General features: G+C 39.7%; 1 protein-coding gene across 1 annotated transcript in view; it reads left to right on the top strand.

Annotated features, from left to right (window-relative positions):
• The window catches only part of RFX4 (regulatory factor X4), an 87,016-nt gene that overhangs the window by 8,737 nt on the left and 50,376 nt on the right, over window positions 1–27,903 (top strand). The window contains exons 2-4 of the mRNA XM_015629467.2: window positions 10,802–10,888; window positions 17,655–17,715; window positions 23,698–23,821. Coding sequence (XP_015484953.1) covers window positions 10,802–10,888; window positions 17,655–17,715; window positions 23,698–23,821 — 272 coding nt within the window. The remainder of the gene's footprint in view (window positions 1–10,801; window positions 10,889–17,654; window positions 17,716–23,697; window positions 23,822–27,903) is intronic.

The following is a 27,903-nucleotide window of genomic DNA, read 5'->3' as shown; positions in this document are numbered from 1 at the left end:
TTCAGCATGACAGGTCTGAAATGTGTGCCTTGTGTAAGTAAGAGGCTGTTTCTTTTGGGCCTCTTGGGGTTAAGAGTAGAATGAGCTATGTTTTTGTTATCAAGGGAAATTTGGCCTTATGAGAGGCAGGATGCAAATGACACATTTGCTAAATGGTGTGTTGTGTTTGCACACCAGCCTCTGTCCCAGCTTGGCCTCTTGGGTGTTCACTGTGTATACACCAAAGTGTCCTACCTCAGAGGAGTGCTTGAGAGTCTTCCAAGGTCCATGGCAGAACAAGGCAGCAGCTAGGTGAGATTTACTCCATGCCTCGTGCAGGCAGAAAGCAGGGACTGTTCCCAGCTGGGTGCTCTGCTCCTCTGTAAAATGTGCCCGTGCTTCCCTTCTCCCAAGCAGTGGCAGTGTTACATCCTACTGGTTGGACTGCCTGGCTAGCACAGATTTTTCCAGAGCTGGAACTCACATTCCTATCCTAAATGTAGAGTCATGGGGACAATACTGATGTAGGGGCCCCTCTAATGCAAATATTTTTTGAAAATGAGTCGTGGTAGGGGCAGCAAATGGGGCTCCATTGTAATGGGGTGGGGAGAAGTGAGGAGGATTGCATTTACAGAGCAGTTTAATCACATGGATGGAGCAGCTTGTTCACCTCTCCTCCTTGCTGGGTCATTTCCACTTTGAGCTCTGCAAACAGACTGTCTATTGAGCAGTTAGTATTCAGTGCTGAATATTCAATACTAGACTCTTGTTTTGGTGAGTCTTGGGCAAAAAAAGAAGGAGGAAAGAAGACTTCTCTTTTTTCTCATGTTCTCTCCCTGAGTTTGCTTTGCATATTGTTCAGAGGAGACTGGAGTCTTCTCAGAAGAGCCAGGCTCCTAGTTTTAAAAGCACTGGTCTACTTTCATAGTACTTTCTAAAGGAAGGAAAGACAGTTTGGAAGGGACTAAATTCATACTAGTTTTACAAATCTGTAAGTCTAGGCACATCAAGACTTAGCAAAGTCTTTTTGTCAACCATATTTACACTGTAAAGTTAACAGCATGAAATGCTAGTTCTGTATACACAAATTAGTTCTTTGTGTGTGTGGAGAGTGTTACAATGATTTATTAATGTCCTCTCTGCTGGTTTTGGTAGGCAGATATTCTCTGTGTTTATTCTGAGAGCCGAGAGAAACTGTGTTCATTTGTTTCTGTCTTGTGTGTCATATTTACCCACAAAATGGCTGTGAATGAGGTGATGGCTGCATCCTTTGACAGTAGGGAGCAACAGCTAGATATGGAGTAGATATACATAAAGAGAGGAAAAGGGGCCACTATTTGAGTAGATGTAATATCTCTATCCTATGGTTCACACTCTTTTTCAGACAAGTGATTGTCTCTTTCCTACTACTACAATTATGTCCTAACACCTGAGTCATGTATTCTGTTCACATTTGGGTCTGTCTTCTCATGTTCTTTCAGTCTGCTTGACTGGATGCTGTTTCTAATGAGAAATATTTACTGTAGACTCATTCCTTTGGGAGCTGACCTCTTTTCTCCTGATTAAAAAAAATAAAATTAAAAGTCTTTATAGTTACTTTATTTTCTCCTATCCTTTATTTCTGACTGTGCCCTTTTCTTTCTCATTCATTCCTTTGTTTCCTTTCCCTTTCTTTCTCACCTCCTTTCCAACAACCAGTCTTGTCCCTCCTCTCTCTCCCCCCTCAACCCCACAACCAGTGTTTTTTGTATCCCCTACCCATATCTCACATCTTTTCATTTTGTCATCTTTGTGGGCCTGTCTTACTGATCTACTACCATCTCTGTGCCAAATTGGCCTGTCTGCTGGATTCATCAGCTCTTGAGGCAGAGGGAAGCATTTCACGAGTGCTTGATGCAAATTCTGTTTCTTGAGCCGCAGCTCTCCTGTTCAGCCAAATGATTCCAGCCTGGTGTAATAATGAAGCAGAGCTGAATCAAGGATTTGAGGACTCCATGTCTTCTCATACACACTGGTGAGCTGAGGGACCATGGCAGCAGCTGGGAATGTCTAACCCAGAAGCTAGGGAGCAGAGACTGCTGCAGAGTGTAAGAGACGGGAGAGGTACAGAATTTAAGGCCCTATGAGCTGACTTGTGTGTCTCACATTAATCCTATAGCATAAGAAGTTAGTGGAATCTGGGGCAAGAAGGGCATCAATAGACTCTGAGCTTTATTCTGGGGAAGAATAGGTCTGGCAGTGATCAAGAGGCATGTGTGCATTTTCTTGGGAAGAAGTGGTTAAATTGGAGACAGTGATAGCCTTTCCACTGAGTCATGCAGCAGTCCCTGAAGGCCTGAGGAGCCATAACACATCCTGCTGTGGAAGCATGAGGGCACACTTTGCTGCCTGCAGGAAAAGATTGGCTGCACATTGCACAACCATGTAAGTTAAATTTCAGCCCTGGGAGAGCTGAATTGGTAAAATACCGGTGTCACTAAGGGAATGTGAGGAAATGTCACCGCACTGAAATCGGACCGAGTGACGTTTGCTTTGCCGCTGAATGAGGGATGGCCCTGGTGAAACAAAAACCAAGCAGCCATTTACTGGTCTGGTGAAACTTACTTTTCAAAATGAAACAATAGATAGCATCTGTGTGTGACTGGGAGAGGGAAAGGGCTACTCCTAATTAACATGCATATTGAGTTGGAAATGCAATAGCAGTATGTTACGTGATTCCAGAGAAGGGGGCAGATAGGAGTTCCTTGTTTGATCCAGGGTAGAGGCTGCCCTAAACACCAGAATCAATTTGAAGAGGCATCTTGTATTATAGGGCTTCTGAGAGTGTTTTACCTACATTTGGGGTGCACCTTCTTAAAAAGGAATATTGTTGACTTAACCGAAAGCATCACATTCAGATGAACTTCTGCATAGTGCGCAGCTTAAGAAAAATAGCACATCTCACAATTCCAGCTTTTCTGCCCAAGTATTCTGGAGGAGTTAAAAAAATATTAATTGTGGTGCTTTTTGTTATTAGTTTAAGCATGGCATGTCAATTTTTAATATATTTTATCGAATTATTTAGTAGAAAATCAATACTAGGAGTAAAGATCTGGCTAAATGAAAGAGCACTCACACATTCAAGAGTATTATTCTTCGCATCACTATGATATCATAGTGAATCTCCACAATGCTTTTACCAGAATCATGAGTTAAAGAAAAAGAACAAAAACATTCATGCCAACATCTACAAAGTGTCCTGGACCAATGTCCATTAACCCTGAAACAGTTCCAGTAGAATTGTATGCCAAGAAATAAGAACAAAAGAAAGGACTGCAACAAGAGTGCCCGACATTTTCCCCTGTTGGAAATGAAATAAAAAGTTAGATTAGCAAACAAAACACCAAGGTATCTGGCAGCTTGTCAGGGTAGCGGCTCTGCCATCTGCACCAAGGCCATGTGTCACTGTCATCCCTGAGGAGCAGGTCTCTTGGAAGAACAGAAGATGGCTATGCAGGACCAAGGAGGACACTGGCATGATTTCCTGTGGAGCTTGAAGATGTTCCTGACAGCTTGCACACACTGACTGGAGGGTGTGTGCCTTGCCAGCCGATGGCACCAACTGAGGCAGCAAGGAGCAAAACCAGGCTCTGTGTGGCAGGTCCTCCTCGATGGTCAGAGAGAAGCTGGTTTGGGAACTAAGAGTGTCTGTGTGCTGAAGCAGTCACAGGGAACAGCAGCTGGACAGTGACCCTTGTATGGTCTCGCAAACCTTGCATTTGTCAGTGGAGAGGAGGGACATTTTGATAACATCACCTGTGAAAACCTAAATCTTACAAAATTACTGTGTGATTGGGTGTCCCAAGTAGCTTGTTCTGCTTGATTTTAGCTGATTTTGCTAAGTCAAATGCCCTCAATGGGAACCAGTGACTGCCAAGCTCTCTCATGTCACAGACACAGTTGTTCATAACAAAGTGCAGACACAAAGCAAGGTCTTGTTTAGGTCTTGTTTTCACAATAGACTGAGGTTTTGTAGATAAAGTGATTTTTTTTTTCTCTCTTTCAAGCAGTGGGGTTCTTTAAAAGTTTTAAATGTGCCAGATCTGTAACCAATCTGCATAGCACTCCAGCAGCATTACACATCTCAGGTGGCAGATGTGCCTGTAACCAGCAGTACTGTGCTGCAAGGTCTGAGAGAGAGATACAGAACATCAATCCTTTCTTTTACTCAGACCAGATGTTGTACACAGCAGGTACCAAAACAGGTGTTTAGTAGTTCAACAGTCAGGCTTCAGGTTTATCTCCTAATCATTACTCCTGAAAGGGATCATCTCTTTTGCCTGTAAGGGACTGTTTTAAACTAGTGATTTGCCTTATAAGCTGATATGACCAATTGCTCCATTGAAGTGAACATTGAAGTGTTACAAGATGAAGCCTTCACTTGCATTTCTCAAAATATTACATGCACTGGCTCATTTTTATTTACTTTCATTCACATAGTGCTTAGATATTAGTTTTGCAGCACACTAAGGGATGGCCAAAGCAGGCAGGCTGCTCAGATACTATGAATTTACCAGCTGTAGAGGTTAGAAGTTCTCTGTCCACAGCAGTGGTGAAATGGAGAGCATGAACAGAGTTTTTGGGCTTCTGGAATGTCTCTGGCCATGTTCAGCAAGATCAGCTCTGCAGAGAAAAGCTCAATGGATCTTGCAAACCTCAGCACTTACTCTGAGACAGACAACAGAAGAAGCTGTCAGGGCAGTGATGGTTTCCTTAAAAAGAAAAGATATAGAATATCATCCCATCAACTCTCCTGTTGGTACCATGGGCTATCAAAATGGAAATGGGAGGTTCCATGACCTACAGTCAGCCTCTTTTGAGTTACTACATTTACCTGCTAAATCTGGTGTTAGCAACCACTTTCTCTTGGCCTAACAGATCAGATGAGCAGCTAGACAATGTTGCTGGCCAGCCTGGTACTGAGACATTTGGCAAAGAGATGCTGCAGGAAGAGATGAGTAACTCTTCCCTCTCAGAACACTGAACAAATAACTCAGAGGGGTGCTAAGACTTCGTGTGCATGAGAGGAGTTCCTCCTCTGTCACTGGAACTGTAAAATAAAGTCTGTCCTCACTGCTAAATATTCATTTTTTCCAGCAGGTCCTCTTATAAATCTACTAAAATTTGGCAGTTCCTTTATATTTGCTTTATCTACTTTTAGATATTTTGCTCACAGTTACTTACATATTTTTTTAAGAATTTGCCTTGAGAAACTGGGGTAAAAAATTAAAGACCAATCATGAATAAAGGTAAGGAGCTGGACTGTTGCAGCTGTGCCACCCAAGTTAGTATGTAGCTCAGGCAGTGGTTTGGGTCCTAGCAAACCTTATATTCTTTTTCCAGTGATAACTCTATTTCAGTGACAAGCAAACTTATGTGGAAGAAGTGCTGGTTGGTTTGTAGCTCCCTAAGTAAATTCTCATGCTTGTTGGTGTCGTTAAAATTTGGAGTATGAGAACCAATCTAGAGCTGAAATTACATGAGAGGTATTTTCATGCAATGGCTTTGGTGAAATAAATGGTTGTGCAAATTTTGTCATTACCAAAGCCTTGGCTATCTCTCTAGGACATGGGGATTCTCATCTCATACACTTTCAAAAAAATAGTGATTCCCAATTATTCCAGGTGTAAGACCACATCCAGGTCAGAGGATATAGTATAACTGTGGAAAACCTGTACTGTTTGTACCTCTGTAAGGAATGAGGTGAGCAAAGTGCAGCTCAGATGTGCAGGTGACCACAGAGCTTTACAAAATCTCTTAGCCTCCCTTCAGGACACACACACATGCCTGCAGAGCTGTAGCCAGCAGCTCTGGGTACACTCAGTTCCAAGCTGTGTGGCACAGCCCCCGCAGAGCCTGTGGCCACAGTGGCTCACAAAGAGGCTGGAAGAGGCTGTGGTTACAGGTGGTGCTGTTCATGCAGCTACTCCTGACCCCCCTGGCAGGATAGCAGGAGCAGAAGCCACTGTGGCTGTGATCACACCCATCTCCTCCTCTCTGCAGAGAGGAGCCCCAGTGGCTCTCATCCTGCTCTTGCTACGACATGCCCATGTGGGAGTAACGAGTGCTTTGGGCTGCAAATATACTTAGCTAATAACCATTACACAAACAAGGAGTAATTATCTCATTAAATGGACTGGCAGCACACGGCCTCCTCTGCTGTAAGACCACACTCCCTCTTCTCTGGAAGGAGAAGCCTTTCCTTCTGAAGGAGATAACATGTCAAAATAATTTGTCAAAGATACATTTAAAGAGTTCTTCCGCTTCTCATTTCTGATGGTTTATGAAAGTTGCTGCCCCTGAGCAGCTCTTGTGTGTTTCTGTCTCGGAACTCCCAGGCCTGCCTCCCCAGCTCAATCTTTGAAGCACCATCAATTGAAAATACACTGTTTGTTGGAAAGAAGTGGCTTGGTAGGGATAGGGTGAAGCTGCACAGGCTTCTGCTCTGCTCACTTTTGAAAACAAGTTCAGTTTTAACTTCTGTTGGTAAGAGTGTGGTGGGCACATGGAATGGAAGTGAAATGCTCTGGTGCTTGAGTCTCAGTGCATGTGTCAGCTTTAGAAAGATTGGGATCAAAAAGAGAAGAGGCAAAATTAGGGCCAGAAATAGTTCCATAGTTATTTTAAATGCATCTTTCAGCATTTAATTTGGAACAATTTTTATTATTTTTGTTGGTGTAATATTGAGTTATTCTGCCAGAAATTTTACACCTCAAAAAATTATAGTAATTGGAATAATGATCTCCTTTTCCTCATGTAGGAATCCCACAGCAGATACTTGTAGTGTATTTGTATTTAGTGGTACACAAAATTATATAACAAAAATTTTAAGGCTGAGAAACACAGTTGTGTGTTTCACTACAGTTCATTGTCAACCTTTGCAAAATTAAATAGCTGCTATGATATTTGAAGATGGATCTTCAAAATGCCATAAAAAACATTATTTTCTTTCTTTGTAAGAAAGAAATCTTAGTAAGATAATGATAGTTTCCATACTGTGTCACAATTATGAGTAAGTGACTATACTACTTTTTGCTAGCTATTCCTAATCTGATTTCTTTTTGCTTTTTCACTAGTGCTGATCCTTGTTGTTTCAGTACAATTGAGGGTGCAGTGTTCTGGGATTCCTGATGGGAAGGAGTCCTAGAGGGGGAGAGGAAATGCCTTAAGGCTTGATACACTAAAAACACAGTAAAAATACAGTCTGAATTAGGATGTAATTTCTTTTGTTCTCACAAGCACTTCCCATTAGAAATTTGGGGTTTCTCAAGTTGTGTTAACATTCATTATTGTTATCAGGTCTGATGTGCACTTCTGCTTAGTCACTGCCTGAACTCTCCATCATTCTGTGAGTTTTCCTGCTGTGAAATCCTTCCTGTGAAAACTTTGTAAGGTCCAAGTGCAATAATTCAGCTTTAATCACAAAAAAATTTTCATCCCACATGACTCAATTCATGTTTAGAACAGTGGTGTGATGTGGTTGGTGCCAGCCTCGGAATGGAACAGCCTGGAGACACCAGGAGTTCCCCATGGGCCTTTTCTTGCAGCCCTGCCCTGGGACAGGCACACCCACGTGTCATGAGCACAAGAGCATTCAACATGTAGAGGGCTCTACCCATGGGTTCCTCAGGCCTGGAACAAAATCTAATCTTATTAACTCTGAAAGAGCTTCCAAAAGTCAAACCTAATTTTGACTTTTGATTTTGTTCACTCTGCCACTTTCTCCTTTTGTTTTATTTGGGGCAGGTGTTACTGTGTCGGGGATCTGTGGGCTCCTGGTGGGAATATTTAAAATTTTAGCAAAGCTGTAGCTGTATTTTCTTTTAATACCTGAAGGTGGTTTTATTTATATTGGGAGTTTAAAGCCTTGTAAAAATGTTTTTCTTTATACAAACAGTAGAAAAATAGCTACTTATTAAATGAAGTTACATTTTAGAATATTTATTTATACTTGCATAATTTACTTCATGAGATAATACAACTTTTAAATAGTTAGTTGGTTTTGTCACATTTTGTCATCTGCCAAATAACTTGACAAATTTGCCATAAACTCCCTGACATTTTTGCTCAAAAGAGTTAGTTTTCTTCATTCTTTGCTGCCAGACAGGTCATGTATCTTTTCAGGCCTGAAGAATTTCTATCAGCTATTTAAATGCAAGGCCACAAAGAGAAAGCCAGACTCAGGCTGCAGCAGGCTGAACCAGGGTGATTCAGGACCAAAGGAGCTGCAGCACATAATTAAACAGTAACTGCACCCTGCTCCAGGCTTTCTATGTGGTGGTGTAAACTGGCTGCTTTTCCCGTCAGAAAGGGAAACGCGCGCCGTTACCAGAGACACTGCGCGAACACGGATGATGAAAATGGTTATCGAGAGACACTCAAAAAGTTGTTCTTTTTTTCCTCTACTACTTAGGCAGGGAATTTGACTAAAGATGGCTGCTGCCAGTTCCCTGCTGCCGAGGGAAGAGGATGCATCCCAGCTTCCCAGCTCTCGGTGCCGGCAGGAAAAGAAAGGGCAGAGCTGGGCATCGCTCTCCCCTTGGCGCTAATGGCAGCCGCCTTTGCTTTTACTCCCTGCAGCTGGGCTCAGAGCCAAGGGAATTATATACAGCCATGGCTGTGCACTGAAAGGAGGAGGAGGATGTAGGGTAATCTTTCCCAAGGCTTCTTGCACCTCTCTTTGATGTTGCCCTCGGCAGCAAGTTTCTCTTCACCTGTAAGACAGCTCACAGTACTAAAACGGGACTAGAGAGACGCTATGAGCTTGTTTTTAGGGCAGCAAAAGAAATCTGGCACAAAGCAGGCATATCGTTGTGTTGGCCTTTAGACAAGGAGGTGACACATCCCCACCCCGTGCAGCTGAGCAGCACAAGCAGGGAAAGCCTCCGAGTTGGAGCCACCGCCAGCTTGTGGGTTTGTAGCTGAGCGCAGGCTGATTTCACAGGCCCTGCTAGCAGGTTTTACATAGTGGTGTCAGCAGCCTTACAGCGGTTTTTAAACAAGGCTGTGTTGAACTTGATGGGAGAAGAAATATTCTTTAAAAATCTATTGACAACAAGTGGTTTTTTTGATGGTTTTCAGAGAAGTACCTCAAAGCAGCAGGCTGTGTGACTGTGAGGCTTCCTAGGCACAAGTGTGACGATGAATGAGGAAGATGCACACAGGGATGTGCTCGTACTGATGAAGGCAGCACTGCAGCATGCTCCTGCTGTGTATATGTGGGGAGGGGAATGGCCTGGAGCTGCCACAGCACTGCCTGGAAATCAGCTCTGAAGGGTTCTCAGCACACCCTTCCTGAGGTTCTGCACAGGTGGCATTGTCCTTTTGTTCACCTGGCACTGGAGGGGGTGTGTACAGAGGAATATGCACAAGCTGATGCAAGTACTGGGGTTTAAAAATAATTTTTTTTTTCTGCAGAATGTAGTTGGCCGTGACTACTCACTTATTTGTTTATTAGCTTCTAGTGCTGAAATGGAGTCATACAAACTTTTATCTTCTATAAACCAGATGGGCAGCTTTCCCAAGACACTGGGCTTCTGCTTTCCCTTCAAGTGTGCTGCTGTGACGGGTTTTTGCTGGCTGGCAGACTACTGCCAGTGCCGTGCAGGTAGCCTGGTGTCTGCTGTGGGGGCTTATGGAAAGGAACCTGGAGCGGTTTCCTTGTCTTTGGAGGTGTTTCTGGCTCTGGCAGTTTGCTGACAGCGAGGCCTGTTTCCCTTTATTTCTTGTGCATCTCTTCATTCAGTGGGGTTGTTTGCTGTCATAGCTTGCAGACTTGCCTTGCAGCTTCCCTATCTATCCCTTCTTTTACTTGCTTTGACCACAGGGAGCTCTCTGAGCATAAACTCATTTCTGCCCGTGTTCATGCCCTTGAAAAATAATCTTATGAGGAAGGTCAGTTTATTGTAGCAATATCCAGGGATTTAAGCAAACTGAAGAACTCATATTTCATACTTTGTCCAAGGAAACACATAAGAAGGTGTAACTTTTGCCCTGAAGACCTGTAACAGTATATTCTGCCGAGGCTGATGCATCCTCTGAAGTCATCAGGGGATGTAAGTTATAGCTTCCAGGAAAAACAGCAGATTCAAATCAGTGTCATGCTGTAGGTAACTCATCTGACTGGTGGGAATGAACTGAAAAACAGGGAGGAACAGAAGTGGCTGCATTTGCACTGTGGGTTGACAAAGGTTTGAGCAGCTCAGTGGCTGCTCACTTGCTACACTGGGCTTGTACCAGTGAGAAAAAGATCTCAGTAGTGCCTGGGACTCCACCAGTGGGACTGGGCTTCACAGAGCTCCGTTTGATACCTGATTTAACCAAAATTTACATGAATGATTGATTTTTATACCCATTAAGATTTCTTCCAAAACCAGCAGGAATACTTGAAACTATAAGCCTTTGCCAGACTAAGACTTGGAAACTCGTGCAATTTCTGTGTTTTACTTGATTTTTATTTTTTAATGTATCATGTGGTAGGGGACAGAAGATCCCAAGGACCTTTGTTTTGTACACAGAAGTGTTTCAGCCTCTGTGGATTAAAAGAAAAAAAACCACAAAAAACAACAACAACAAAACAAAACCAAAAAATGAAACTAGAACGCAACAGTTTGAAAACAAGAAAGGATTTTCTTGCTAAGTATTTTCAGATCAAATGTATTTTAATAGAAATGTTAAAGATTACCACCTGTTGAATGCTGGCACTTTATTTAGATTTATCTGTTGCAAGTTTATATTTTAGGCATAGACAAACGAAAGAACATTTTTTTATTTTTTTTTTCAGAGAGTTGGATTGAACGATGTCTCAATGAGAGTGAAAACAAACGTTATTCCAGTCACACCTCTCTGGGGAATGTTTCTAACGATGAAAGTAAGTAACTTGTCATTCATTTAAAGTGAGTGTGAACATGTCCAAGTGCTCATTTCCTGCTGTATAAGTTGCTACAGCTCAATTAAATTTTTAGCACTGTGTATTTTAAAGAGTTAACTCACTTGACACTCTCAAAAGTGTTATTAATTTTTCTTTTCTGGAATATTTTAATTTGCAAAACGGAAATAATACTGTTTATTGGTTAAAACAATCAGAACAATTTGTGTGTCACTGAATAAAGGTTGGATGACCACTAAAATGTGCAGTTAGTATCAGTGTAGGAGAATAAACACCTGTTTTGTTTTTCACTGGTGAACATCATGTGATCAAAATACAGGAAAATATGTGCTGTTTTCCAATGCTACTATATCAAAACATTAATAAGAAAACCCTTCAAATTAAGAATCAAACAACCATGAGATTAAAAAAATCACTTACTAAAACATGATATTGCTTTCTTTTTAGTCAGAGGGAGAAAACCATAATCAATCTAGCTGATTTTAAAATATTTATTTTTTCTTTTTTAGTGATAATAATTTTAAGTCTTGATTTTTAACAATAGCAGGTAATCCAAATTACTTCAAAGTAGTTTAAAGTAACCAAAACGTTTATTTTAAAATGGTAAGACAATTTCTAGCTTACCATTTAGTTTTCCCTGTTTATGAAATTTCTATTCTGCTTAATTTGGCTAAAGCAAAATACTCTTCATGGTATTTTTCTTTTCAGGACTTCATATATTCACATTACAAGATATTAATGCAGACTGAATTCTTTAATTCAATAACTAGTAATTTACATTTCATAAATACCTGTTTAGAAAGTATATGTTAAATAACTTCATTGCTGCAATTCCCTTTTACATTTTTTTTGCATTTTAAGAGAATTATTTGTCTTGACGTCATGGTAAAATTACATGCCTTGTAGCACAATGTTGTAACAGATCATGAAATTTGCTGTATTGGGAGTCTTACTCTCATTTGTCTAGGGATATCTTTTGAGGGAATATTTCTGAAGGAGAAGGAAGATACTAGTAGAAAAATGGTAGTTATTCATGACTCCCAAGATAAGAACAGTGGACAAGAATCTTTAAAGATAGTGAAACAGAGAGAGGTTTGGGGTTTTCTGTTTTTAAAAATTAAGGAACAGGAATTAGTTTGTCTTAAAAAAATTCTAGTGGATTGTAATGAAAATACAAACAGCAGCTTGTTTTGAATTTTATGAGAACCTGTGAGATATACAAAGTACATTTCACTCTGATGATGGAAGAAATCTGTAATGAACGAGACGTGTCTTCAGACTCTTAATAAGGTCAGAATACAGGATTGTTAAATGTGCTTTATATTTGAGCATGAGAAACTTCCACAGAGCTGGGGCTAGTAAAACGAGGTTAACAAGAGCAGGTTTATTTCCACAGTGGCACTGAGAAGATGGGACGGTGGCTCATTCTGTTTTCTGGTTCTGGAACTGAGGGGCAAGCAATGATAATGAAAGGCAGTGAATTTAGAACTGATAAAACAAATACATAAATGAATTTGTTCCACTATTTGTGTGCAGAAGACATTGTCACAGCGTATAATGGAAACCCAAATGAGAGGCAGAGTTGATTTTATCTAGCTTCCTTCTTAATAGCCAGTTCTTCCAGATGCTTCCTTTGCACAGATTACCAGCATTTCTGCAGTGCAGATAAGAGAATTAATCCACCTGAAAAGTCATCCTTGTTTTGAGGGGGAGGTGAGGGAGGAGAGAAGGTGAAGAGGAAGAAGTAGGAAAGCAAAATAAGCCACAGCAATAACCTGTGAAATCCAGAACAAGTTTCACCATAGAAAGTTTCACCATAGAAATCATTGTTCTATGTACTCCTTTCTAGCCCTCAAGCTCTTTCTAACATTTTTATAATGCTGCCCAAACACCAGCCAAGACATTTCCAAACCATTGTGTCATCCTTTGTCCAGCCTCTGTCACATATTTACAAACAAATTACAGGAAAAATATTTTGAGAAAACCCACATAATCCTATTTGAATTCTTCAAAATGGTGGTCAAATTGCTGTTGTCAGTGTAGGTCCAGTTTTCATCTGTGAGAAAAGAAAGCCTAATCCACCTTTGTCTTGCCTAGTTTTTTGTCTCTACATACATGAGGTAGCTGTTGGCTGGACTGCTGGAGAAAATGTGGGTTTGGTTTTCAGTTCAGGTGGGTGGGTTTTTTTGGGTCTTGGCTCCACTGAAGATTATGAGAACTTGTGCTGTGAACCCATACTGTTCTTACTGGGCATAATGCTTGCTCTTATGACTGTTTTTTTTCCTGGATGATTTTAGAGTTCACAGGATTTTAGGACAGGAATAATAGTTTTGCTGGTCTCCTTTTCTACAGCTGAAGTATGCTACAGAACCATACTTCAGGCCACACGGGTCCTTTGCAATCTTCCATTCTTATCCAGAGACCTCCAGGCCTCTTGAACTTGCATTACACTGGGAAAAAACCAATGACTCATGGATTCACATAATCTCTGTGCTTCCTGCAGTGCTTTTTACCCTTTTGGAACATTTAATGACCTCTTCCAAAGCACACTTCTTTACATTCTAATATAAAAATTATCACTACATTTTGTTTCACTTTCCAACTTTTAAAACATTTTTCCTGCTGCCACTTCCACATTCCATGTTAGTCAAAAGACTCACAGGAAAAGGGAATGGTACAACCTTGTAGCCAATAATTAAAAAACAAAAACCAAAAAACAACTGCATAACACTTTCTGTGTACTGTGCATTAAATCAGATTATCCAAATTGAAACAGAGGTCTGGAAGAACACAAATAAAAGCGTATGAAAGTTTCAACTTGAGTTCCATGGAGAAGGAATCATGATGTCTCTTGCTTAAGTGGAAAGGTTGCTTGTCCAAATTTTCTTCCTTATTTGAAAATGTGAATGTGTAGACTTCCTGTGAGATAAAAGAAAATATTCAGACTACTTTTTGTGTTTCAAAAGTGGTGATCAAAATCCATGTTCATACTGGCTGTAATGGACTTATCCAGCAGCTGTGTTTTTTGTTTCAACTGAACCTGTCATTCATCAATTTTAAAAAAATGTTTAAAAAATAGCTACTTATTTTCACTGAAATTTTCCTTGGAGAAAATTCTTTCTTTTTCAGTCATAATTACTCAGTGAGAACCATGCCCTCGTGTTTCTCAGAGGATTTGAAAAGATCCTACTGTTCTAAAAGCATGAAATACATGCTAATGAGCCTGAATCTATTTTATGGCTACATGTAAGTAAGAGACAAGATAGTTTAATATTAATAATATTATTATTTAATTAGATTATTATATTTTATATTAAGATTGTAATTTAGTGATATTTTAATAATAATTTAATTTTGGCTAAGGCCAAATCACTTCTGAGAACAGTCAGAATCTGGCCTTCAGGGGATACAGAGGAAGAAGATGTTTCTCTTAAATATGTGAACAAAGGGAAGGATTTTATCTCTATAAAATACTAAGCATGTTAGCTCCTTAGTGGTTTCGAGACACATGTGGGCAGCACTGAAAAGTACAGGGCTTTCCAAATACCTCCACAGTGGAAAGAAGGACTTGGCTCCATTTTAGTTGTGATAAACTAGCATCAACGCTTTACAAAAATGGTGTGTCTTTGATTTTGGTTGTTCCACTCTCTGTGTTTAAGGCATCAGGCTCAAAGCTGCTGAGTACAGCTCCTGTTGTCTCCATGTCTTGCACCAAGAAGTAAGAAATCTCTTGGGCTGTACCTAGAATCAGACAGCAAAAGTTAGAGGGTACCACTGAGAGCTCTGGGAAAGCCACAAAGATACAAACATGCACAAGATACAATCAGGATTCTACTTGAGTGGCTTTGAAACAGAATTTTTGGAAGTAAAATGGGGCAGTTAGCAAAGAATCTTCCAAGGAGTTTGGGACAAAAGGGTTCTTTGATATCTCTGAGAGCCAACAGATACTGTTTTTCTAGAACATCTGTGATTCCTGGATTTATTAGTTTGAAGGCCCCTTCTTTGCTGAGAGTTTTACTTGAAATTGTCTAAGCTATTATCTGCGTTCAGTTTGGGATGAGTACCAGGTTTCCCACCTAATCAGGTGCCTTGAAGACAGCTTTCCTTGGGATGCTGGTAGTCTTCCTACTGGCAGTGGAATGAGCACACTAGATGGGTTTCTCCCTGATGTGCTGCTACTGTGAATTGAGCAAGATTTTCCCTCGTGACTTTGAGCCCTTTTGGATTTGTCACAGAAGAATTGTCATGTCTCTTCTTTGACAGTGCCTCGAAGCAGGACTTCTTTTCAGTGACTTTAATTCCTTTTCCTACAAAATAGATTGGATTTTGAAAGTACTGAATTTTAAAAGGTATAGCTTTATTTTGATCTACAGTGTTGTTTTGATGTGAATTGATAAAATGACAGGCCAAAAAGTAAAAAAATACTGTTTTCCCTTCCCTCCTTCGTGCTAGACAAAGTGATCTGGTATCAGACCTGAGTCAAGAGTTAAACATTCTCTGCTAGATATGGACACCATTAAGTGCCCTGCTGACAGGTAAAATATAAAGTATAGGGATATTTATTATTTTCTGCTAGTCAATTATCTGATGAGATGATGTTGTTAAACTAGACAAGGTAGAATTAGGAGCTTGTATATGTAATACGGAAAGTTTGTATTTCTAGGTCCCATATATTCCTGTGCCATCTGCAATCCTTTCCATCTTTTTAATAAAAAAGTGAAAGTTTGGCTGGTCCATTGGCAGAAAACAAAGTTGCACTATTTTCTTGTACAGAGAATTGACTTTGGGGTGACAAGCACTAACTCGGTGAAAAATTTGGCTTTGTTGAAATTGCAGTTGTTCAATGAAAATTAAAGCTTAAAGAAATTTTCTGAGTTCCAGTTGAAGTCCATCATTCTCCTTCTGGGTTTTAAGGGACAGTTAGAGACGGATGCTGAGGAGTCTTGAAGAAGAATCCCCAGGAAGCAAACATTCCTGAGGAAGGAGCCATAAATTGCAGTTTATGACCTGATTGTTAGTTTGTGGTGTTAAAACAAATCCTTACGTGGGAGGAGCTGAGTATGGCTGGCTGAAGTGTGTGAGGGCAGGTTAGGTAAAGCACCTGCTCACAGGAGCTCACTCTTAATGCGAGTGAAAAACAGGAGGAATGGAAAGGGTGTAGAGATGTTGTGTAACTGAGATATTGACTTGATGTTTGATGCCTGCCACGTGCCCAGAGGGGAATTCAGCCACCTTAGCACAGGTGGAAGCCATCCCATGGCAGGTCCTTGGGCGTGCGGGGCGGCAGCCACGGGCACTCGGCCCGGCTTTGCTGCACGCCGAGCGCCCGCCCGGGAAAAACAAACGAAACCCACAATTTAAAAGTGATTTGAGATGTGTATGTTGGTCCTGTGAGCTGAATAAAAGCGGGCCCTGAAAGGCAGGGAGGGAGTGTGCGGCCCAATAATTAGGGGCCCATTGTCATGCAGATGCGGGAGGGGGCTGCGCTGGGGGTCCGCTGCAGAACGGCATCTCCGGCGCTCGGGGGAGCGGCCGCGGGGTAAGGGATGTTCGGCCGGCACAGCTTCTTCCCCTGGCTAAGGCAACAAATCCTGGCGGATTTCTCGGCACACAGAGCCCTCCAAGCCGGGCTGCGCTGTTTGTTATGTATTTGTGTGCGTGGTCTCCCGGGACGGCACAAAAGGCCCCCCAAGAGGGTCTGATGTGCAGGGAGATAGCCCGGCTCCCGTAAGGTCCAGCATCCTAAAGGCTCGCTAAAATAACTTCTAAAAGTTCATTATGTGAGGAAATGCAGCTTGTAGGGTGGTGTACAGGTTTCTCTCATGGTTTAGGTATCAAAGCCATCTATGCTGAATGCTTTCATCAAAGCTGTTAAAAATCTCAAAATGTGTTTGATACAACACTGTTTCCCAAAGACCCTTCAAAGCTGCTCATTGTGCTCCACTCTGCTTCCACCCAGGAAGGTTTTATACATTTAACATAACACGATTAATTGGAATTATTATATACATATTTCTAAATTGTTTCAAATGAGCAAATGCAAATTAGGAAGAACCCAATATTTGAAGTTTTCTCTTAATTACCTTTTTCTTTATTCATCTTTTATCCAAAATTTTGGAAAGTCAGCGAATCAGAGTTGCCTCGGAAACAGTTAATGGGAAAAATGATCAGAGAAATCACCTGAAAAGGAATGAAGTCTGTTGTAGAATAAACACTTCTTCTCATTCACAATTAATCTCTGTAAATTTATAAACATCTAATATTTACCTTATGTTAGGATCAAACAATGGGTGTACCTCATTTACATACCTTTAAATGCCTTATCTAATATAAAACTTGTGTAAGGCAACAGTTCCCTTATAGCAAGGGAAACTGTTTACATGTTCTGACATGCTAGTAGAGATCTAAGAGCTGCTTTTTTTCCACATAAATTTATCCTTTTCAATGTCAGTACTCTTCGGCACCACTCTGCTGCTGTTATCAGTGATATTTGCAGCGTTTACTGCCTTAAGCAGTATCTACAGATGGTCGTTTAGGGATCACCATTGTTTAAATTTCCAAAATTTAGCCAAAATTTTGAGAAGGCTTTGGCACTTGAGCACATTTTAATTTTTTTTAAAAATATTTTAAGTAGTTTTAAAAAAATTTCTTAACATTCAAATTTTTTTTTCTTTTTAAAAAACAGTTCATGAATTCCCAAGAAATTCCTGTTGAAATTACATAGCTTTTTCTGTTTGTTTCTTAACAGATGAGGAAAAAGAAAATAATAGAGCATCAAAACCGCATTCAACTCCAGCTACACTGCAATGGTAAGATGTCTTTTAAAAAAATAAAGAAAATCTATTAGTGTTTTTTCTTATGTGTTTTCCAGATGAAGGAATAGAGCTCTTATGCATCTTAAAGTTCTAAAGAAACTTTCACTATAAGTGTTTAATGTGCCTGTTTGTAACCTGTACAGCATTTCTCAACAAATGTTTTACAGGATTTGTTTGAACAGAGGAAACTTCTGCTACAGTTTAGAAAATATACTTAGCTTATTTGCCACCTTGCCAGCTGATTATTTGTGGTTTGTCATCATTGTTACATTTATTACAAAAAGAAAACTAGTACTGAGGGTTTTTTCAAGAATCACATTTGTTTCAGTGTCTGATGAAGCCCACCCTTAACATCTGTTTTACTGACATGAGACCTCTGTAATTTAACGTAGAAGACAACAAAAAGAAAGAGTTTGAGGTTTGATTAATTTGTCAAAAACCCCTTGCAAAGTTAGTGAGGAGAAAAAAAGGAAGGGTAATTAGGAAGAGAGAGAGGATAGTTTGTAAGTGCTATAAAAAATGAACAAGTGCTGTTCCCTGTGATTTACAGCAGTATTTTATTCTGCATGTTCTGTAATGTGTACCTGTAATTCTGACATCCCTTGCTATAGGTCATCTCTTATACTTTGTTGACTTTTGCCTCAATTTAGGTTTTTAATTCTTGTTTAGATTTCTTAATATTGTAAGTGACCAAGTATCTTTCGAGAGGTTCCATGTATCTGGCAGAACAGAACTCTGTTACAGAGAAGCCTCTGAGAATGCTTATATGAAATCCCATAGTCTTTAGCTTGTTTTAAACCTTTTTAAAGAAAGGCCTTTACTTTATCCATAAGTATCTGAAGTACTTACTGTACTTTCTGGATGAAAAGATAAGATTATTAGTAAAAAATGTTAGTAAAGTTCTTTCTCTACTTCTGTCAGTCTCTTTGGAGATTTTGCTGAAAAAAACCAGCAAAGAATTATTCATTCAGTGTATTTTACTCCATTTTTCTGCCTGTGAAATTATATGATTCTGTAAAATATGCATAAAGATGATTTGGATTATTTCTTCTATATTTGCTTTTTAAAGTCGATTGGTGAGGTTTCTAGACTAAAAAACCTCAAGACCTGTGAGTTGATTTTGAATAGGTTGCTGCCAGTATTCAGAAACTTTCAGATATTTTCAATGCAAATAATGAGATGGGCAAATGTAAATAAAGGCATTTAGTTTGGAGCTATTGTTTCTTTGTACCTATTTGTATCACAGAAATCCTGTTTTACAGAAGTTCAAGAAAAGTGAGGAACTTTCCTTTAACAAACTCTCAAGGAAGGGAGTAACGACAGAGAGAAAATGATTAAAATAATAATGAAATGTCATAGTGATATTTTATTATTTTTCATTATTCATTCCCACAGCTTTAACATAGGTCAAAGAGGATAATAAAGAACTATCTAGCTAAAATACAATAGCAAGCAGGTCCTACCAGTCCCAGATTCTGAGCAGTGTTTATTTTGCAGTGAAGTCAGTTAAGAGCCTTTTCCACAGGAGCAAATAATGTTGTAGCCAAGAAGCTGGCATTAATTAGAACATCCAACGATACAGTTCCCAACAGAAAACATGCAAATACTGTAAACAGTCTTTTTTGCCAAATACTTTCAAGCTTCATCAGTCATAAAGGTTAGTAAATCCCTAAACTCCTGGGATATTGAGCCCTGCTGGAATACAGTGTGCACGCTAATGCTCATTCAGCAGTGTTTGCAGTAGAATCCTAGAATTCTGGTTCTGAAAAGGCTGCTTGCAACTTCTTCTCTCTAGCTATTGGCTTACTACCTGTCTGTTGTATTATGTTTCTTACATGTCAAGGTAGGTCAAATATTCTCCCCTTTGAGTCATCTGGAGCATCTGCAATTTCCTCCATTCAAAAATCACCTTCCACCCAAAATTCCATGAGTTAACAGAAAGCAAGGATGTTTCATGTCAAACTGAATTATACAATTGGCTGAATTTATTAACAGGGATGTAGGTAAAAAAGTTTCCCAGTTTCCCAGCCATACCTACAGAACAGTTTTCTGGTAGTTTCCATATGTTTTTCAACATATGTGCTGCAGCTTTGAATTGGTATTTCCTGGAGAAATTGATATACAAGATAAAATGAGAAGCTCAAAAGTTAGGGTCAAACTGCTAAAGTAGCAAGCTTATTTTGAGTGAAGATGTGCAGTTTCCCCTGTTCTGGAAAGTCAGACACATTAGCATTGGGTCATTTGTACTGCAGTAGCACCCAGCAACCCGTGGGCTGGTGAACTGTTGTGATCAGCAGTGTGGAATTGCTGCACAGAGCACTTCCTGGAGGTGTAGCTTTACATGTTGGACAGTTTTTCTCGCTCTGGTATGGTGGTTAAACCTCGGCCAACAAGTGAGTACCACACAGCTGCTCACTCCCTCCTTCTCCTTCCCTGCTCTCACTGGGATGGGGAGGAGAGTTGGAAAAAGGTAAAACCCATAGGCTGAGATAAGGACAGATGAATAATTAAAGTAAAATAAGATAACAATAATACTAATAGTGTTAATGAAAATGAAAAAGCATAATGAAACACAAGAAAAAAACAAGTGATGCACAATGCAGTTGCTGACCAAGGCCCAGCCCATCTCTGAGCAGTGATGGGCACCTCGCAGCCAGCTTCCATACCCAGATTATTTACTGGGTATGATGTTCTGTGGTATGGAATATTCCTTTGGCCTGTTCAGGTCAGCTGTTCTCATTGTGAGCACCCCCAGCTTCTTGTGCAGCTCCTCTCTGGCACAATGTGGGAGACTGGAGATTAAGCGCAACTTAGTAACACGTGAAAGTGTTATCAACATTGTTCTCATACTAAACCCAAAACATAGCACAGTACCAGCCACTGGGAAAAACAAAATAACCCTTTCCCAGCCAAAAGCAGAACATCAGGCCTCACACCAGGTATTTGCACACTCAGGGAAGACTAAAAAATGTATCTGAGTGTTCCTTCATCAAGTGTATGTCCTGTCTTCTAACAATCTCTGGGCTGAATTCAAGAGGTGGAATTGGTGGGGTAAATCATTGACCAGTTTTCAGGATACAGTACCAAACTGCCCTTGTTCTGGCAAACGGAAACCTCACAATTGTCTGTAGCATCTGGTATCTGCCAAGTTAAAACTGCTCATGTTTTACTGTTAGATGCAACTACCATGAGAGCTACTGAGGGTGACAAAGTGTCAAAAACCAGAAACTGAGTAAATATCAAGTGGAACAAAAAAGAAGAGGAAGAAAGCAGTAGGGAAAGCATAGTAAAGACATAAGGAAAATATGTACATTTCGTCACATGGTTCATATTGCCATCAGCTTTATTAGTTCTTCCTTGTCTGGAATCTTGCTGTAAAGAGCAAATTATATCAGTCCCATGGGGAGATATCCTTAATGTTTGTGCCTCTCCAAAGGTAAAATACATTGAACATTTTAAATGTGGAGGATGAAGAATAGCTGAAGAAGCCAAGAATTGTGTGGATGACTGTCAGCCTGGTTAATAGCCTTTTCCTGGAAACAGGAATGATGCTTTTGTTTTGCATTGTTGATGACACAAAATGAAGTGAAAGGCCTGGTAAATGTAGCATTACTGCCAAATACATCATAATTGAGGAAACTGCCAAATACATCATAATTTGGGAAACTACACAAGCTTGAATTTAACTGTTAAGGCATGAATATAGCAATACTTGGAATTTTGTGCTTATCCCATGTTCCTGTGCTCATTATCATCTGTACAGCTACAGCTTGGCTCTAAAATGTTCATGTTTATTTCAGTGGTGAACTGGTTGACCAAGGTGTAAGTGTGAAACTTTATTTTACTTTGTTTTTGGTGTGTGTGTGTGTTTACTTCCCCAAACACAGAATTGTTCCAAGTAGAGACAGCCTCATCCCATGCAGTTTGCTGGCTTACAGTGTAGGTACTCTGCATAATAACAGTATTGTGAAGCTAAAGTCAACAAAACTATTCTGTTTTCTGCAACATACATAAAATGAATTTTAAAAGAGCAAGGTAAAACACAGTCAGGTAATGGATTCTCCCCAGATTCGTACTTCCTTATATGTTGTTACACTCCATCAAAATTAACCTGCTCAAGAATCTTCTACGTGATTAACAGTGGTTAACATCACAGTGGTTCAGTCGTCTTGAGATATAAAAATGAATCTGTAACAACACTACAGATGTGACTCTGATATAGAATAATCTCTTTTAATCTAGAACTATGTAGGTGTATAGAGAGGGAAGCAGTAATAGGGACAGATAAAATTGTCATTCCTGTGGAAGGATTAAGGGCTTTATTCCTACACTGCAGTGGTACAAAAGGTCTCATTGTGAGCTGCTGGATTTCACATGGCTTTATTACAACACTATATAAAATGTTTATATATTTATATATGTATATTTTATAACTGGTAATGATTTGTTAGGTAGGAGATTGCATTCATTATTTTTCTACAATACTGTAGAATGAAGCCGGATTCAAAATACGATAAAGTTGTTAAATAAAAGACAGGAAAATAAAAGAAGTGGAGCAAGATGGGTTTTTGATCATTAAAAAAAAAGTTCAGGTATAATGGGGCATTGTTCAGTGTCAGACTAATGACTCGCTGTGAAAGAGAGGAGAAAAAGAGAAAAATTCATCAGATATGAAGAGAAATAATTAACTGCTTTTCTTTCTGTCCTGTCTTGGTCACGGAAGCTGACATTCCAATTAGCAGCTATAGTATACAAACGAACTCTCCAGGTTTTGAAAAGAGGTTTTGTTAGAGCACTATGAAATTGAGGAAAGATGCCATGATGATATTTCTGTAGAAACCAGGGAAGAATAGATGTTGCCCATACAAACTGATTCCATTCATCCAGCCGGATATCTTATTAAAATAGTTTGCAGTCACAAATTATCACTATAACTGAAATGGAAGGTAGGTAGGTCCTGAAAAAGGCAATGAAGGAGAAAAATAAGATATTTGGAAGGTGTTCTACAGCTATCAAATGGCAGGGGATTATTTGATGTAAAACTGGAGTTTTTTGAGAACATATATTTATTTTTTAATGCAATGAAGAGGAACTTAGACCTAACTTCTTCCCTTACCCAGCAAGGCAGACAAGCACACATGTGACTGTAGATGCCTATGACTGACACCATCAGTGACAAGATTAATTATGGTTTAATGTTAAGTATGTATGTAACTATAGCTCTTGAACATTTTTGGGTCAGCAATCATAAAAATGGCATTTCAAAAGAAAGTTTCTTCTAATCTATAGATTTGTAATGAGACCAGATTCAAGCTTTAGCTTGCTCATATATTTGATATATAATTTAAAATTTTATGGTTGTATATTTGCATGTATGAAAAAATAAGGATAGTTTCTAAAAGGTAGAAGAGGATGTTATTTCACTGGGGTTTTTTCAGCATTGTATTCAATGTGGTTTCTTGTGGTTTCTTTTTGGTTTTTTGCTTTGCCCATAAACAATAGCTAGAAAATATTACACAATAAGATTTTGTGGACACTGTTGAGTATTAGCAAATTATTTGCTTTAGCCACACCTGCTTCCTCAAGGTAAGTAATTTTACAGCTGCACAGGAGTGAAAAGAGTGTCACGAACCAAAGGTGATGTATTCTGTAAAGAAGGAGAGAATGTTTCCCCTCAGTGAGTATTTATTGTTTCACAGTAGTACATATATTTGTTTACTGCAGGATGCTTTTAGGGTATAACAGATTGCTGGGAACTCACAGCCTGTGCTTTTGATAGCACGTGTGAACCAAATGAAACAAGTAAGTATTATGGGAATGAATTGGAAGGAACACTTAGGAACAAAGCAGACAAAATTTAGTAGACAAGAGAAAGTCAGAATGTTTGCTTTTAAGAGGTGAAGCTTTGTATACTGTTTACTATACAGGACATCCAACATACTTGCAGTTCTCTCTGTTTGATGTTTGCTTTTTAAGGCTGGAGGAGAACTATGAGATTGCAGAAGGTGTTTGCATTCCTCGAAGTGCTCTCTACATGCATTACCTGGATTTCTGTGAGAAAAACGACACGCAACCTGTTAATGCTGCCAGCTTTGGGAAGGTAAGTCTAAACTGGAGTATGGCACCTAAAAATCTCACCTGGTTCAGGTGAATTCGTATTATTGAAAAGAATGAAATCTTTTGCTGTTAGAAACAGAGGTATATGAATGAAATCTCTTGTGTGTATTCAAATTATTGGATGAAGGCTAAGATTATAAGTATTTTGATGGTTGGAATAATTTTTAACCATGGCTAGGTGCCAGAGTATGTCAGTCCCCAGCCTAGCTGATGGTGATATGGTACAAAAAATCGGCAGTTAAAATTGAATTGGAAGTTGAATAAAAGCCAGTGTAAACACATCTGCATTATGACCTGCGCTGCTTAAACAAGTATATAATTTTTTGAAAACAGAAGGGTAAAATTGAATTCTGGAGCATGTCTGTGCTGTTCTTGTAAGCATGATATAGTTTTCCCCAAACTAATGATATAGAATGTTGTGGCTGTTTCACGTGGTGGAGTACAATGCCTCCAGATGTGAAAGTCCAGAAAGCGTCTAGCTGCCTTTGTGTGCACTGCAGGCACAGGCTGCGAAGCTATCCAAGTTATCTTTTCACTGTCATTCCTCGTGCTTCCCTTTCCAATCCTGCTCTAGTAAGAGCCACTCTGGTTAACTCCAGATTCACAGTGGAGATGCATTGCTAGCACAGACATAGCTGTGCCTCATCTGGGTGTGAGCAGTAAAGCTCTACACTGGTGGCAGATATTAGTAGCTGGCTAGAAGGTTACATAAAACTTAAAGTATTTTGGATTTGCTGGTCAGGTGATATTTTTCTCTCAGTGGAAAACAGCATGATATGTAAAACTGAAATTCTACCACAGAATGTATCTCAGGCCTTTAAAACCTGTAGGCTGTGAAAAAAACAGTGTAGAGTTTGCCACCATTTTTGAAATGCTTGCAAGCATGAATCTGAAGCCCATTGTCCTGCAAGCTGTTCTCTTTTAGTCTTTGCAACATTTGTTCTATAGAAGTTCTGGGTATTCAAAGAAGGAAAAAATGTTTCTAGGGTAAGTGCTTGTGTTAAGAGTAGGTGAAGGATGTATTTAATGAGGTGACATTTTCTATAGTGCATCTTTAGGCAGGCAGTTTGGCAAGGAAAATAAAGTGTATTGTGTTGTAATGTTACTATATTTGTTGTGTCTTGAAGACCTGCATAACTCAGTAGATTCTGTGTCAGGCTTCTGTTTAAATACTTAGGAGAATTGTGAATGAAGTTGTTCATTGTACATATTATTGCTACCAAGTGATAAGTATAGTGGCAACATGTAATTTAGGAACAGTGAAAATAAGAAACAGATTTCATGCAGGCTCACACATTTGGAACACAGAACAAATTTGCACAATGTTACTTCTGCTGCTGCTAGAAACTTCTGTAAATTGTAAGGTGTAAATATTGCAGAATTATTCCATCAGAACATAAATTTGCCAGGGATTTCACCATTTATCAGTATGTGGCAGTTTTGTCACACTGTTTAATGCTTCATCCCCTTTCTCTCCTGCCTGTCATACATAGACCTGTTCATTGGTAGGAGTCTTTTGACCCAGCAGGACAGGTACGACGATTTTCATCCAAAAATCACGGCATTCCAATGTGTTTTCCATGTGCTGTAGTCCACGTGTTTTCCCCTCTGTTGTAAAAGAGTTCTGAAGCACTGCTGCATGAAACTTTTTTCCTTTTTTATGGAGAGAAAGGAAGCCCTACACAATCATCATGGTACTGTTTCACACTAGTACTTTGGGTGGCCATAACTTCTGCATCTGGGAACTGGCACTTCTGCACTGGTATGTCCAGGAACTTCAGACAACAGGGGGGTAAATATTGAAGTGAAACCAGCTTCTCTATCTGCAGAACCTGAGCAGACCCCACTGATTCTTTCCAGCCTGCTACTGCTAACAAAATGTACTGCACAGGTATAGAGATCTGCAAGGCACATCTGCATTCTCTCAATAGCTTGCAGTCAGCTTCTCCTTTGGAGCACATACATGTATGAAGTTGTAGCCAGCATCTGTTATCATATGACTTAAATACCATATTGGAAAGATGAGTTGCACAAATGCCTTGGAGGCAGTTGGAGCAGTGCAGTGAAATAGGTGTTATTTAAGGCATTCTGCGCTCAGCTGCTGCAAGAGAAACCCTGGACACGTTTGTCTTCATTGGGAAACATCAGGAGCCCTGCAGCTGTCGCTCCTCCAGAGAAAGGAGCTAGTTGTTCTGTGAAATTGTAGACAGTTTGCCTTTCTGTAGACCACATTGAATTTATAATTCATCTCTGAACTTTAGCTCTGTGGGCAATGTGAAATATTAAGGCTTTTTCTTCAACAAACTGGCAGTTTTTAAAAAGAGACGTGGAGTTCAGCACATTAAAACAAACTCTAATAAGTAACAGTGGTTTCTGTCAAACTTCTAGGACATGGACTGGACCTCAGATACTTGGTAATATTGTATTAATGAAACCAAAATTGGTTTGGGGAGTAGAGAGATTAACAGAGAGACAGTAGTACAGACTGTTTTCTGAGGAAACCAAGCTAATAGTAATTAAAGGAACAAAAAGAGCAAAGAACAGAAATACTGTATAAATAAACATCTTTTAAAAAGCAACCCATTCTCCTAAGCCACATAAAGAATACACAAAATCAGGAATACTCTAATATGGTTATTAATGGGATATTAACATCATATTTCTCATATGGCAAAGGGAGTTGTAACTTTGTTAGTCAAGATTTTAGAGTTTTACTTATTTAACATGCAAAAATTACAGGCAGTAATCTATACCAGCATTTGCCAATCTGCTATGCTACCTATTCTGTCACTACAGTACTTTTTATTGTCTGTGAAGGGACAGGTCCCAGCATTCTTTTATATATCTTGAATAAATAGTAATTAGGGAGAGCCCTGTAATTTGGTGGTTACAGTTCAGCATCAAGTGCAGAGTCCAGCGTTAAACTTCTGCTCTTACTGTAGACAGCCAAACATACTGTATTTTGATTTTGTGCAAAAGTGAGGCAGAAGAAGCAAAAATGTTCCATGGAACCAGTGAGAAGACAGGGAGGTACAGTGGGGCAGGGCAGGTGTGTCACCGAGTTATTAACAATTAAATGTTGAATATGAGAACAAGCTCTCTCCCAGTGAACGTGTTTAGACTGTGAATTAGTCTGCAGGCAGCAGGAGTGAAAGCCCTGCTGCTGAGGTCACTTCAAAAGGACGGCAGCCCTGTGCCCCTCAGCCCTGTGCTGCGAATGCCTTGGGCTCTGCTCTGGGTCCCTGGGGCTCTGCACAGCACTTGAAGGTGTTTCCAGCTGAAAGTTCTGCCAGCTGCAGGGAAACTTGTGCAGATGTATGTTTGCTTTGGGTTTTACCTGAGCAACATGTTAACACAAACTGCTGGTGATTATTAACACACTGTGTAAAGAACTGTGGTGGATGATGATTGACTTCTCATTCTTACTGGGTTTAATTGCAAAAACAAAATAATTTTTAATAAGGCCTTCATTGAATAAAAAAAAGAAATAAAAAAGCAGGAATGTTTTGGGTATTTCCAAAGCCCTCAGTAGCTATTGTGTAGGGTAGAGTGCCATAAGGCTCTCCTGGCTCTATCATTCCTCCCAGCTGTTAGCTGGGTGAAGGTTTTTGAGTTTCTAAGGTTTTGGAGTTTCTCTTTCCTTTTCTTTTATTTCCAACATTGATTTTTATTTTTTTTCTTGCTTCTTTTGTGACCCTGTATGTACACTGTTTTCTTAGTCAGGACCCTCGGAGATAAATCTTCTTTATCTACAGCGATCTCTCCCATCCTCCGTGTCCTCGGGTGGTTTCTTTAACTTTACTGGGCAGTGCTAATTCCCCTGCCGTGCCCTGCCATAGCTCTCCCCGGGAACACTGAGAGAAACTGAGTGAAATCCCTTTGCAGCCTCACGAAGCTGAGCTCTTCCCAACTCCCATGTGCCCCCTGGAGGATAAATACTTTCCTCTTCTGGTTTTGTTTTCTTGGTTCTCTTTTTCTTTTTCTTTTTCTTTTTCTTTTTCTTTTTCTTTTTCTTTTTCTTTTTCTTTTTCTTTTTCTTTTTCTTTTTCTTTTTCTTTTTCTTTT

This window comes from Parus major, chromosome 1A, assembly GCF_001522545.3.
Source record: "Parus major isolate Abel chromosome 1A, Parus_major1.1, whole genome shotgun sequence".
Classification (NCBI taxonomy): domain Eukaryota; kingdom Metazoa; phylum Chordata; class Aves; order Passeriformes; family Paridae; genus Parus; species Parus major.
Note: the sequence above shows the minus strand (reverse complement) of the source record. Positions and strands in the feature narration are given on the sequence as shown.